This window comes from Impatiens glandulifera, chromosome 5 (assembly GCF_907164915.1).
Source record: "Impatiens glandulifera chromosome 5, dImpGla2.1, whole genome shotgun sequence".
Lineage (NCBI taxonomy): Eukaryota > Viridiplantae > Streptophyta > Magnoliopsida > Ericales > Balsaminaceae > Impatiens > Impatiens glandulifera.
In genome coordinates this window covers 46,788,141-46,802,336 of record NC_061866.1, presented here as the reverse complement: position 1 = coordinate 46,802,336, position 14,196 = coordinate 46,788,141, and the positions used below count along the sequence as shown (strand labels likewise).

The 14,196-nt window shown below is 33.7% G+C and overlaps 4 protein-coding genes across 5 annotated transcripts; 2 read left to right on the top strand and 2 right to left on the bottom strand.

Annotated features, from left to right (window-relative positions):
• The first annotated feature begins 23 nt into the window (after nt 1–23).
• LOC124938138 (cyprosin-like) lies at nt 24–2,749 on the top strand. Its single transcript, XM_047478514.1, has 12 exons — nt 24–506; nt 607–667; nt 740–834; nt 918–1,030; nt 1,098–1,266; nt 1,341–1,445; nt 1,532–1,645; nt 1,723–1,790; nt 1,881–2,037; nt 2,119–2,238; nt 2,317–2,405; nt 2,489–2,749. Exons 1-12 carry the CDS (start codon nt 138–140, stop codon nt 2,571–2,573), a joined length of 1,545 nt encoding a protein of 514 aa, XP_047334470.1. The 5' UTR covers nt 24–137; the 3' UTR covers nt 2,574–2,749.
• A 1,470-nt stretch (nt 2,750–4,219) lies between these two features.
• On the top strand, nt 4,220–7,419 carry LOC124939526 (basic proline-rich protein-like). The gene is made up of 2 exons (XM_047479992.1): nt 4,220–4,274; nt 6,095–7,419. The coding sequence occupies exons 1-2, from the start codon at nt 4,220–4,222 to the stop codon at nt 7,417–7,419; spliced, it is 1,380 nt and encodes a 459-aa protein (XP_047335948.1).
• A 3,006-nt stretch (nt 7,420–10,425) lies between these two features.
• On the bottom strand, nt 10,426–11,154 carry LOC124939936 (putative germin-like protein 2-3). 2 transcript variants are annotated; one of them, XM_047480399.1, is made up of 2 exons: nt 11,034–11,154; nt 10,426–10,961 (listed from the first exon to the last, which is right to left on the bottom strand). In XM_047480399.1, the coding sequence occupies exons 1-2, from the start codon at nt 11,152–11,154 to the stop codon at nt 10,426–10,428; spliced, it is 657 nt and encodes a 218-aa protein (XP_047336355.1). The 2 variants fall into 2 exon arrangements, with proteins under 2 accessions (XP_047336355.1, XP_047336356.1); XM_047480400.1 differs by having other exon boundaries at nt 10,426–10,955; nt 11,034–11,097.
• A 1,720-nt stretch (nt 11,155–12,874) lies between these two features.
• LOC124939971 (putative germin-like protein 2-3) lies at nt 12,875–13,623 on the bottom strand. The gene is made up of 2 exons (XM_047480440.1): nt 13,506–13,623; nt 12,875–13,410 (listed from the first exon to the last, which is right to left on the bottom strand). The coding sequence occupies exons 1-2, from the start codon at nt 13,621–13,623 to the stop codon at nt 12,875–12,877; spliced, it is 654 nt and encodes a 217-aa protein (XP_047336396.1).
• Nucleotides 13,624–14,196: the final 573 nt, after the last annotated feature.

The following is a 14,196-nucleotide window of genomic DNA, read 5'->3' as shown; positions in this document are numbered from 1 at the left end:
TATGCATATATTTATTATAAGATCAAACACCATTCCCATCTTCATTCTCAAGTATCAACTAGCTATTGAGAGAAGCTAAATAATGATCCCAACTATATAATTCAGTTTCCTATTGAGGGCCGTCCATAATAAACAAGATGGGTATCATCAAATTTAAGGTTAGTTTCCTGCTGTTAATGTGCTTGTGCTTCCTTAGTGCGCCTGCAGCTTCCCATGGCCGGCTTTCTTCAGAAAAAAATGACGGGTTATTCAGAATTGGTCTTAAAAAGAAGAAGCTGGATATGACTGACATTAGAAAAGGAAAAGAAGCTTACAGAATGGCTTCATTAATGAGACATGGCGATAACATCACAAATCCTGAAGCTGGCACTGTCGCGCTTAAGAACTATATGGACGCTCAGTATTTTGGTGTCATTGGTATTGGTACACCTTTCCAGGAATTCAATGTCATTTTCGACACTGGAAGTTCTAATCTTTGGATTCCCTCTTCCAAGTGTTACTTCTCTGTCAGTTCCTCGATCTCCCTTTTTCCTCAATTTTTTTTTTCAGATCAGAGAAAAAGTGGAAATGATGTAATTTAATTTTCTTTTCAAATGGATGTTGCAGGTGGCTTGCTATTTCCATTCAAAATACAGATCCAGCCAGTCAAGTACTTACAGCAAAAATGGTATTTTGATTATAATATTATCTTGAAGACTGTCTTTTTGTAATAATAATGATTAATTTGGTAATGGGACAGGGAAATCGGCTGAAATTCATTATGGAACTGGATCTATAGGAGGGTTCTTTAGCAAAGATCATATGAGAGTTGGGAATCTCATTATCAGAAACCAGGTAAAAAAAATCCATGAAACTTCCTTTTGTGTACTGTACTATGTTTTTACCTAAATGTCAATTTTTGTTTGTTTGTTTGTTAGGACTTCATTGAGGCAACTAAGGAGCATAGTGCAACTTTCCTGGCTGCCAAGTTTGATGGCATTCTTGGACTTGGTTTTCAAGAGATCTCTGTAGCCAATGCTGTTCCTGTTTGGTAAGCCCTGATCAACTCATCAAATTAAATTAATTTATCTTGTTAATCCAAATAATTATATATATAGGTACAACATGGTGAATCAGAGTGTGGTGAGGGAACCTGTTTTCTCGTTTTGGTTTAACCGCAATGCTGGAGAGATCCTTGGAGGTGAAATTGTGTTTGGTGGAATGGATACTAGCCATTTCATCGGTAATCATACTTATGTACCAGTCACAAAGAAAGGATATTGGCAGGTCCGATATTATTATTAGTTGTAATATTGATTACGGTAATTATTAGCCTGGATTAATATTGTTTTTCTTCGCAGTTTGAAATGGACGACGTTCTAATAAATGGGAAAACAACAGGTTTCTGCTTGGGTGGATGTCCGGCCATTGCTGATACTGGCACGTCGTTATTGGCAGGACCTACGGTATACATATATACTAGCTAATTATTCAAAATTAATGTAAGTTCCATGATATAAATTTTAACACCCTTGAATATTTTTCCAAACAGAACATAGTAGCGGAACTGAATCGGGCTATTGGAGCCACCGGAGTTATAAGTTTGGTCTGCAAGTCGGTTGTTACTCAATATGGAAAGACCATTCTTGAGATGCTGCAAGAAGAGGTATTCATGCATGCATGCATTTTCATTATTTATGTTTTCTTCAATTAATTAATTACATATTTCTTCAATTTATTTAGGCTGACCCTCTAAAGGTTTGCCCTCAAATTGGGTTATGCACATCTCTATCTAGCAATGATGATGACAGGTACTGAATTATATCAAAATTTGGTCAATTTGTAATAGTTTTTGATCAATCAATTTGGGTATTTTTAACATTGATTTGTTATGGGAACAGTATTGGGATTAGGAGTGTGGTCGACGCAGAAAACAACGAGGATGAAGGAGTGAACAGCAATCCTATGTGCACGGCTTGTCAAATGATTGTTGTGTTTATTCAGAATCATATGAGACAAAATGAGACTGGCGATCAAATTCTAAACTTCATTAACCAGGTGCACTTTTGTTTTAGACTTACTATTTTTAGACAAAAAAATGGATTATCTTAATTTAGATGATCAATCTAAACTTTACAGTTCTGTGAGAGGCTGCCGAATCCAATGGGAGAATCTGCTGTTGACTGTGATGCACTTTCTACCATGCCTAATGTCACATTGTCCATTGGTGGCAAACCATTTGATCTTTCTCCCCAACAGGTAATAGAGAATATTGAAAAAAAGGTGTTTTCAAATGGGTTATGGACTATAATAACAATCATTTAATATGGTATTCAGTATGTACTCAAAATTGGCGAGGGAGTGGCACAACAATGTATTAGCGGATTTTTGGCGTTAGATATTCCTCCACCACACGGACCTCTATGGTAATTCAATCTTTAAATATGGTCTTTCATTTTATATGTTAGACGAGTAAAAATGATGTGAAATTGGTGTGTGCATGGCGCAGGATATTGGGAGATATATTCATGGGGCAATATCATACGGTTTTCGACAGTGGTAACATGAGAATTGGATTTGCTGAAGCAGTGTGAGTGAATGAAGAATGAATGTTATATTTTTGAAGGCTTACAGCTTCATCATGCATATAAATTTGGTCACATACTATATTTATACATATAGTATGTCATGTGGAACATTTTGCAATAAGCTCATCATGATCATCTTGTAAAATATTATATTTAATTTGTCATTTTTGTTCTTGTTTCAACTTACAAGATTAATTAATTATGATCATCAATTGAATCCAATTAAGTAATAAACCACCAGTGATGAAGTCCAAGAATGTGTGAAATTCACTCTTTTTTTTATCACTATGGAAATTTCCTTCATTATGAGTCTATCTATATATATGTCCCACCTCAAGATAGCCCAAGGATTCCTTTATTATTATTATTATTTTTTTATACTATTAGTTGACATTTGGAAGGAGGATAACATAATTATAAATTTTATTATTTAAAAATTTAAGAAATTAATTAATTTTTTTTAAAAAAAAAGTTAATGTTTATTTATAATTAGTAGTATAAAAATCATATTTCTTATATTAAATACTCATTAGTTTAATAATAATTTTTTTTTATTTTAAACTAAATTATGAAATATTACTAATTATTTATTTTTAAATATTATTATTATTAATTTAAAATAATAACGTAATTATATTATTTTTTATTTTATTTAATTAATTTTATATTATTTAAACCAATTAAAATAAACTTTAAATATCAATAAAATTAATTAAAAATAATATTAAAAATCAATTAACAAAAATACAACATTATTTTATTCTTATATTAAAATTCTATACTATAATAATATATAACTTATATTCTTTTATATATCTTATTGATTATATATATATATATATATATATATATATATATATATATATAACAGAGCTCCACATCTAATTAAGACAAGTTTTTATGTAAATTCTTTTGGTGTATATTTATATATTCTTGCAATTTTTTTTTGACATTTCAGTTTTTACTTATTTGGTAAATGCCTCCAAAGTTTTCCATTTGAAGAAAACATATTTATGGTTGTCTTTAAAATAAAAATTTCTATATAGTGTTCTATGTATTAATTATCATCTGTTAAAATTAATTTATATTATAATACTATCACTGTGAAAATTAAAATATAAATTTGCAAAGTTTCTATAATGCTAATCCTACTGCAAAATAGTAATCTATTTAAGCTAAATTTGTGGCGCATCCTACCGGCGTCCTTTATGCGCCACTAAGTTCCTTGATTTATTAAGCGTCGGGAAATTTATTACCAGTTTTATAAGTCGGAAAAGGTATTGTTTGCGCCGGTAACAATGTTATTGTTGTAGTGTTTCATTGAAATATTTTATTTTATTAAATTTCTATTAATAAACTATATATTAAGAAGACTGTGATGACTTATTAATATAAGTATAATTTTCTTGTTTCCCAAAATTCAACTTGAGGTGAGAAAAACAAATAAAAATGAAAAAAAATCTCGATTTGAAATTACACAAATATAACTTTAAAAAATTGTGATATACAAATCTCAATTAAAGTTATGAGATAACACTAAAAATAACATACAAATACAATTAAACGATCTATGATTTCATTCTTATTATCAAATAATATGAAAATCATTTTAAAGAATCTAAATAGAACAATTAAATGATGCTAATAATGCAATGTATGAGCAGATATTTGTTGATAAGATTTTAAATGTTGGGGGACCAGAGCCATGTGCATATTGTTGACTTGAACGACATTACTACGCAGAGAAAATTAAGTGTTCAACTTAAATGAACTCAACTAATATGAACTTAAAATTCATATATTTATTTCTTAGATAAAAAATATTTATAATAATTTTTAAAAGGAGATCAACTTAACTTCAAAATTAATTCATCCCATATTGTTGGTTCAATGGTCCCATAATTTCATATTAATGGCAACATGCACCTTTTTAATATGTCATTTTCTCTAATTTTTTACATAAAGGTTCATCTTATTTTATATTTACATTTTTTTTTTAAATTTAATTACTATTAAGTTGAGGTGGGAAGTTACTCTTATAATCGTACTTACTTCTTAAATTAAGAATATATTATAAAAAATAAAGTAAAAATAATTTGATATTTTAAATAATAAGAGAAGAGGTTATTTAAATTAAAGAAGGCCTAAATTATTAATCAATTTAAAGTTTACTATATTTGTACTTATTGCCAAACTTTAAATTCACCATTACACACCTCTAGAATAAATTTTATAGTGATTAAATGTAATTCACAATCTATTTAAACTTCTTAAAATGTAATAAAACATGAATAACAATTTAAATATATTTATCAATGCATTGTATAAAATTTGAGTGTTGGGAAAATAATATTAAATTTAAATCTCTGCCACCTATCATTATTCTTTTAAGCGAGACTCTTATAATTTTGAACTATCATACAAAAATAATAAAAGTAATGTTTTCAAAGTTTTTGTTAGCTGGTAAGGAATTGTATATTTTTTAAAAGTGAGACTTTTTTTTATCGATCTCAAATATTATGTTGTTTTCTTTAACATCGAGGTAAAGATCATTACTAATGCTCAATTTTCACTAGCATGTCATATCGATCAATATTTGAGCCAGACCCTTAAGATCGACTCATACATTTTAAGATTCATAACTTAATATATGATTGTAAAGAGTAGAGTTGTGGGTTTGATTTGAAACAAACATTTTGTGCCAAAGTTATTGATGTCTTGATTCTTGGCATTCTTATTGCATACTAAGTGGTACGTGATGACAAAGTAATAGACTAGCTAGGAAGGTATACTAGCAATTTGGAGCTACAAATTAAAGAAGGGCCATAGCTGGTATTAATTTTGTTATTCTATTGGGGGATTTGAAGAGATCAAAGTTCCCATACATATTATATAATATCCTAACTAGGTTGGGATAATTAGGGCAAAGAGATCAAAGATAATTTATAACTTTATGGATAAAGTGTGCCTTTTAAACAATATGATTCATCCTTGACATGTTTTACCCTTTGAAGATTAAACCATGCGACAATTCAAATTGATTTATTCTTTTAGGTTATCTTTTAGAGTTTTATTTAAATTAAAACGAGTATATTTGTAGTTAGATATATATATGAGAATAGACATGGGATAATTTGATAATATTCTCTCTAAGAGTTCTTGATGATGATCGATATTGGTCCATAAAATATCCAATCTTTTGATTGTGACACGGGCTGATTTTGAAATTATTGTAGCCAGTAGTGTTTGTATTTGTAGTTTTTTTTTTTTCCAATGCCACCACTCTTAATGAAGATTAATTAATTGAATGTCATTTAGATATCCACAAATTAAGGCTACAATAATAAGCATGCATTAATTAACATGATAAAGCACAATAACTGCAAAAATATGTAAGACAAGGTGCCCTAATTATAACATTCTCTTGACAATTTTGTTCATTCAAAGTGAAAAATTAATATTATGATTTCAATCACATTACATAAAAGTGGAAAAGTGAATTATGACCAACTTCATTTAAATACAAGATATAGCAGATAATTTTTATCTTCCTCCACCGCCTGCACCTCCTCCAGCACCACCACCTACGCCTCCTCCGGCCCCAGCACCAACTCCGACCCCAACGCCAATACCAATGCCTATTCCAACTCCACCACCTCCCCCAAATCCATGTCCACCTCCAAGACCACCACCTGCACCACCTCCAAGACCACCACCTCCCCCGGCACCACCTCCAAGACCACCGCCTCCCCCGGCACCACCTCCAAGGCCACCGCCTCCCCCGGCACCACCTCCAAGACCACCGCCTCCCCCGGCACCACCTCCAAGACCACCGCCTCCCCCAGCACCACCTCCAAGACCACCACCACCACCTGCACCACCTCCAAGGCCACCTCCTCCGCCTGCACCACCTCCAAGACCACCACCACCACCTGCACCACCTCCAAGACCACCACCTCCCCCGGAACCACCTCCAACACCGCCGCCTGCTCCGCCACCAACACCCCCACCAGCACCAAATCCTCCTCCACTACCAGATCCACCACCAAGACCTCCTCCACCCCCACTTCCTCCTCCACCTCCCCCTCCAAGACCACCGCCTGCTCCGCCACCAATGCCAGCACCAGCACCAAATCCTCCTCCACTACCTGATCCACCACCAACACCTCCTCCACCACCACTGCCTCCTCCACCACCAGCACCAATTCCTCCACCAGCTCCACCTCCAACGCCACCACCAGCACCAAAGCCTCCTCCACTACCTGATCCACCACCAAGACCTCCTCCACCACCACTTCCTCCTCCCCCTCCCCCTCCAATGCCACCACCAGCAGCAGCTCCACCTCCAACGCCACCACCAGCACCAAAACCTCCTCCACTACCTGATCCTCCTCCAACACCACCGCCCCCACCACTGCCTCCTCCACCACCACCACCAATTCCTCCACCGGCTGCACCACCACCTACACCTCCACCAGCTCCAAAACCACCACCTTGGCCCGACCCTCCGCCAACACCACCACCACCTCCCCCTCCAAGTCCACCACCTCCTCCAAGTCCTCCACCACCCCCTGCACCTCCACCAGCACCAAAACCACCACCCTTACCTCCACCAACACCTCCTCCACCACCACCGCCCAATCCACCACCTCCACCAACACCTCCTCCAGCGCCACCACCTACTCCGCCACCAGCACCAAATCCACCTCCATGTCCAGCGCCACCTCCAAGGCCTCCACCTCCACCACCACCAAACCCTCCTCCTCCTCCAATACCACCACCACGAGGTCCGCGACCTCCCCATCCACCACGCCTACCTCCAAACCCGTTCCTACCCCATCCCTCTGTTTGAACCTTGTCATCCGCAAGAGCAATTGCGCTCAAGTGGAGGATAACACTCAAGCAAATAAGCAAGAAACAAACCCATCTATTTGATCTCTCCATATTTGGTGGAATAGAAGATTTGTTTATGACAAGTAGCTCACATATGCTCTACTGGGCTATGAGCAGTCTCTTTATATAAGCATTGCTTGCCAACTTGGCAGACAACCCTTGATGATCCACAACCAATAACACTGTTCAATATCAAGTATAAACGCGTAAGAAACCGTTGAGAGGTTGGGAAGAACATTAACTCATGAGAGATAGAAAGAAAGAAAGTGGACTTTTAGAGTAGAGTTCCATCATTTATTGCTCTGAAAGCAGCTAGATTTTGACTCCAATCAGCTTAATTAGTCAACCACCGACGCCGGCTGGATTATGGAGCAGCATGCATACATGCATGCTTCATGACCTCTTTTACCTTAATAATTTGGGACTTTAATTTTCACTAAAGCTAGATTTCTTGTTATTTTGACAACACCAAAAGTAAAAAGGAGAGTTAATTATCACACGACCTTATAAATGAGATTACTAGCTAGATCCTTGATGTGCACTTACAACCAATATTTGTCACAATTGGCTAACTCACATTTTGAAACTTTGTTCCTCATTTTGGTTTTTATCGGTTTTTTTATGCCCCTTAATGCCTGCAAAATAGGCGTAAAACTTGCAAAGAAGGTTACTTATAACACAATTTATTTTTCACCTTCATCTGATTGTAGAACAAGTTTCAAAATTCAAAAAAATTGTGAGTAAAGTTATATATACATGTAGTAGATATTAAGAAAAAAAGTAATAAATGAAGAAATTTAATGTTTCATCATGTGTATCCAAATAAAATTTATATTTTATTGAATTGTACGTACTATAAGCAAGTTGGTCGGCCCTGGGTAAGTAAGTAATTAAGCAACTACTAGTGCATTAGTGCAGCACATTTTAATAAATTTTTTTAGTTAAATATATTAATTTTTCAAACATAAGAGTGTGTACATAATGGTTTAGAATGAAAAATAAAAAATTTAGTTGATTGTTTTGATTTAAATTTCACAATTTTTTTAAAATTAAAATTGTGAAGGTTTAGTTGGATCATACCTATAATTGTGGCGCCTGAATCCACTTATCAATCCATACATGTCAATTCTTATATTTTTTTTCTCTCAAAGGTTGAAAATTTAAAAGATCAAATATTATATTAAATTATCATATGTCTTTTTTATGATATCATATGTCTTTTTTATGAGGAATATATAACATGATAAATTTAAATTAAATATATTACATTAATATATATTATATGTGCAAAAACAAATTGAATCTAATATTATTATCTATACAAAATAAATGTAATATTATTATGTAGAATGTAAAGGAGGAAATATGCATTAAATTATATATATATATATTTTATAAAAAATAATATAATATTTTAAAATTATTATTAATTAAATATATATCACATTATAGAATTATGCATTAAATTATTATATATAGAGAGAAGTGATAGAGATAGGGAATTTGGCGAGGGAATGACTTGACATCACATTGTTGGAAAATGTAAAGTGGGAGAAAAAAGAGAAAATAGAGAAATTATTTGATTTTTTCAACGAATAAGAATAAGGATTATGTCAAGTCATTCCCTCACCAAATTAATTCCCTCGTCTAATCATTTCTCATATATATATATATATATATATATATATATATATATATATATATATATATATATATATATTAAGGAATAACATATATAATATTATTTTAAAAAAAATATTAATTAAATATATATCACATTAATATTATTTATTAATATAAATTTGTACAATAATATTAACCCAATAAAATTATGCATTAACTTACTGTATAATTTTTTTTATAAGTAACAATATAATAATTAAAAAAATATTATTAATTAAATATATATTACAATAATATTATTTATTAATGACATATTCATGTTATATATATTGTACACGTTAATAATATTAATGTATATATTTAACTAATAAAAAATTAAAATTATTATGTTATTCTTCTTAAATATATATATAATAATTTAATGTATTATTTCCTCTTTAATTTTAAATTATTTATTTTCTTAAAATTTGTTTATGCAAAATAATATAAATGACAGTAACTTAACCAGAATTGGAAGAAAAACATTTAAAAAAAGTAAAACACAAAATAATTCACCAATATTAAATAAAATATTAAATAAAAAGAACAAATTTTAGCGAGCACGAAGATCTTCAAGAAGATCAATGAGTTCTCCAACTGCCTGAACTGATTTACCCAATGAAACTTCCCCGTTTATCGTAATAATAACATTATGAATTAAACGCATTGGTCGATAACGATCACTGAACAAGATAGTGACTGTAATCGGACCCTTTCACTATTCATCACCATTGTCTCCGACACTTATAGATAATTATTTATTAAATTATTTTTTCTTGGGTCAACTGAAAAAAGAAATCGTGCCAACTGCTCTTTTGAAAATAAATCTAGTTGATATATTATTACCTTGACACAATTTCAATAGGAAAATTGATTTTATTTCTGATATTATATACACTAATTATGTTTTATCCATTGAGATTTTTAATTTACTTAAAAAAATAAAAAAATTATTAACAAACGTACTACCATGTGTTTGTTTTCAACTTTTTAATTGTTTAGTCTAAGGACCCACCAAGTTGGCCTAATGGTAAGAGTCGGTTTAAGAGACTAAAATGTTACGAATTCGATTTCAACGGATCAAAACGATTTGAGTTGAAATGGGAAGACATGACTATAAAGTTTCATGCTAGTTCTCCTTAATTCACAAAAACAAAAATAAAATGAAAGTTAAATTAACACAAATAAACAAAATAGTAACTTTCATTAACAAATTAAATAGAACAAATCGATACATAGAACTTAAACAATTTGGATCACACCAACCAACTGAATAAAACATGAACTCATAATTGCATAATATCTAAAACATTCCCTGGATTTGATCAATTATGGTTTTATCCACTTGGAATGCCTTTGCTAGGAGGTCATTAGCAATTGAAGGATTGGAACCAAAGACTGTATTGGCAATGGTAATGACTCCCGGGTTTTGGCTGCTCAATCCAGCAATTGCAACCGCGTTTACATTCCCAACATTCTGTTGGAAATGAACAAGCCCGATAGGAAAGACAAACACGTCTCCTTTATAGAGGATCTTGGAGATGAGACGGTTATCAGGGTTGGAGGTGACGAATCCGACGAGGAGAGAGCCTTCTAAGACAGTGATGATCTCTGTAGCCCTGGGATGGGTGTGTGGAGGGTTTAGTCCCCACGGGGCATAGTCTATGCGCACCAATGAGATGCCCAGAGTGTTCAATCCCGGAAGTTGAGTTACACCAACCGGTGTCACTTTGGAACCAACAGCATTGGAAGTGTTTCCAGAAATATGAAGTCCGCTGAAGGAAAAATCGTTTGCTTGAGCAAGCGATGGATCCTTGCAAGGCACGCCATTCACTCTAGCTGCAACCAATTATATAAAGGTTTCATGTTATATTTTCCTAATTCATTAATATAATGTTATAAAGTGAGTACCTGAGCTCGTAAGGTCGGCGACACAAAAATCTTGAAGCGGTTTGGGATCCGATGCGACAACCATGTAGTGGCCGCTGAAGGTTAGAACTAGAAAACACAACATGATGACTCCATTTGCCATTTTCAATTAGGTACTGTCTTGCAGATCAAGGAAGATGTTTAATTATATATAAATATCTGATGAAACCAATATTTATAAGCTAGTCCTTATATACTACTGGATATGTGTATTAGAGAGATAGTTTGAAATGTTCAACAATGAATTAAAGATTAATAATTTGAGAATTAATATAATTAATTGGGCAGCCGGCTTGATGGCCGTTGGTATATGCAGGCCGTCTTGGTGTATCACTCATGAGGATAACCCAGTCAACACTAATAAAAATAAGCAATTTTGTTTAGGATGTATTTGGTTATAAGGTGAACATTCGTATTTTTTTTATTACTTTTATCGTTATGTTTAAACTAATATCATCTATCATATTGCATGGATATTTTTAAAAAATGTATAAAAATAAATAATAACGACAAAATTTAGCGACTGTTTCTTGTTACAGACGTTGTTGGCCAATAAAATTAAAAAATGTTGGAACATACTATCTAAATAGCCATTGGTTTTTTATTCTGTCCCAAACTAACATTAAAAACCCTAACTCACATTACTGTAAGTCCTGATAATTAATCCGCCAAGATGTATGTTTTGCCACGTGTGTGAGGATATAATGACATGGCAGGAATGGTTACTATCGTTATGCTTTAGAAAGAAAAAAATCATCGCCTTATGTTTAAAAAGCTTTATCAATTGATGAAAGATGTGAATGAAAGAATGGTGGACTGTGTAGAAATTTCATCAAGTTATAATCAATTTGATATGCTAATGAGATATTGACGAAGGATGCTATCCCTAACACATTACTTTTAGATTGTTTCTATTCCATTCCAATTCCGCCCATTGCTAGCCAATAACTAGTTACTCTTGGTCTCGAGACAAACTAGGACTCAAACGGTCAAACCAGGAGAAAAACGAGCTTCCTGTGGAGGAAAACGATGCTCAAGAGAACGATCCCATTAATTGTGAATGAGAACGAGGATGACGCATGGTAAAACATTGTCACTCGTTTTGAAAGAAAGGGAGTCTTGCCCCCACCAAGACGTGATGGATGCCATTCTTAATAGTAAAGTCTCTAAGATTGTCGAGAAAATCCGCAATGACCAAGAACACAGCTCGTCAGAAAAGGCGTGGAGAATAACCAGATCGCAAGAGTAAAAGAGAAAAATGGATTATCAAAATTGTATACAGATTCATAATGATTAAAAAGCGTCGACAATATAATACTACACATTTAGCGTCTGTTGCATCGCTATTATAAGCGACGGTAAACGTTACCAACGCATAGGGTATTTATTCCTTGGGAAAGTTTCTTAATTTGTTTAAGCTGGTAAAAGTTACATCTTATACAACTGACAAATTAACCAAAATGGCGCAAGTTCAGTAGTTTTTTACATGTAGGAAGCTAACATTACATTCTAAAGTCATGACTTTCATCAATAACTAAGAAGTTTGAAGTAATAATCGAACAGTAACCTTTAATCTCTTAAAAACCACTTTTACCCACTAGAGAAGAAAGAAAATACATAAGAAAACAAAATAATTGTTTATCATTTGATGCATGATTAGAAATGGTAGTTAGGCACAAACAAAATAATAAATTTCATTGACAAAATAGAACAAATTGATACATATAACTCAAACAATTTGGATCACACTTACAAACAAACGAAGAGACATCACCCATGCATAAAACAATTGAATCAAACATGAACTAGTAATTGCATAATATCTAAAATTTCCCCTGGATTTGATCGATTATGGTTTTATCCACCTGGAATGCCTTGGCTAGGACGTCATTACCAATTGAGGGATTGGAACCGAAGACTGTGTTGGCAATGGGAATAACTCCCGGGTTTTGGCTGCTCAATCCAGCAATTGCAACCGCTTTCACATTCCCAACATTCTGTTGGAAATGAACAAGCCCGATGGGAAAGACAAACACGTCGCCTTTGTATATGACCTTGGAGATGAGGCGATTATCAGGGTTGGAGGTGACGAATCCGACGAAGAGAGAGCCTTCTAAGACAGTAATAACCTCTGTAGCCCGAGGGTGGGTGTGGGGAGGGTTGATGCCCCATGGGGCATAGTCGATACGTACCAATGAGATTCCGAGAGTGTTCAATCCCGGGAGTTGAGTTATGCCAACAGGTGTCACTTTTGAACCAACAGGATTCGAAGTGTTTCCGGCAATGTGAAGGCCACTAAAGGCGAAATCAGTTGCCTGAGCGAGCAATGGATCCTTGCAAGGCACGCCATTCACTCTTGCTGCAGCCAATTAAATATCAAATAAAAGTTTAAGTGATGAAGTCTTAACCAAATAATGCTCCTAATTAATTCACTAACATAATGTAAATACTTACCTGAGCTCGTAGGGTCGGCGACACAAAAATCTTGCAGTGGTTTGGGATCAGAGGCGACAACCAAGTAGGCACGGAATGTAAGAGCTAGAAAACAAAACACGACGATTCCATTTGCCATTTTCAAGGTATTGTGTTGTAGATAAAGGAAGAAGTTAATTATGTATACTATATATCTAGCAGATTATCTGATGAATATATGAAGCCAAGATTGATAAGTTATTCCTTATATACTGTTGGATGTGTGTGTATGAGAAAAAGTTTGAAATGTTCAACTGGAAAAGACTAATTAATAAATAATTTGAAGATTCATATAATTATTATTAATTAAGTGGGCAGCCGGCTGCTTGAAGACAGTCGGCAGACATGAACAGGGTATTATTTGCAGGCATAGAGGATCCACCAAGATGAATTTCAGTTGATAAACATGTAATCTAATATAATCTCATCTCAAAGGAAAGAAGAAAACTTGTCCTTTTTCAATAGAACTTAATTAGAAAACTTTACCAAATCTACAAATAAAGCTCTCCAGAGGTGGTCATTCCTAGCATTTCTGATGTCCTGCGTTTGAACCCGTCAGACGACAAGTTCTGCGTCTGGTTAAATTGTTAAGTGTGTTTGCGAGTTATATATACTTAACCCGTGGGGATTAGTCGCAATCCAAAGGAGAAGAAAAACTCAAAGTTCTAAAAAA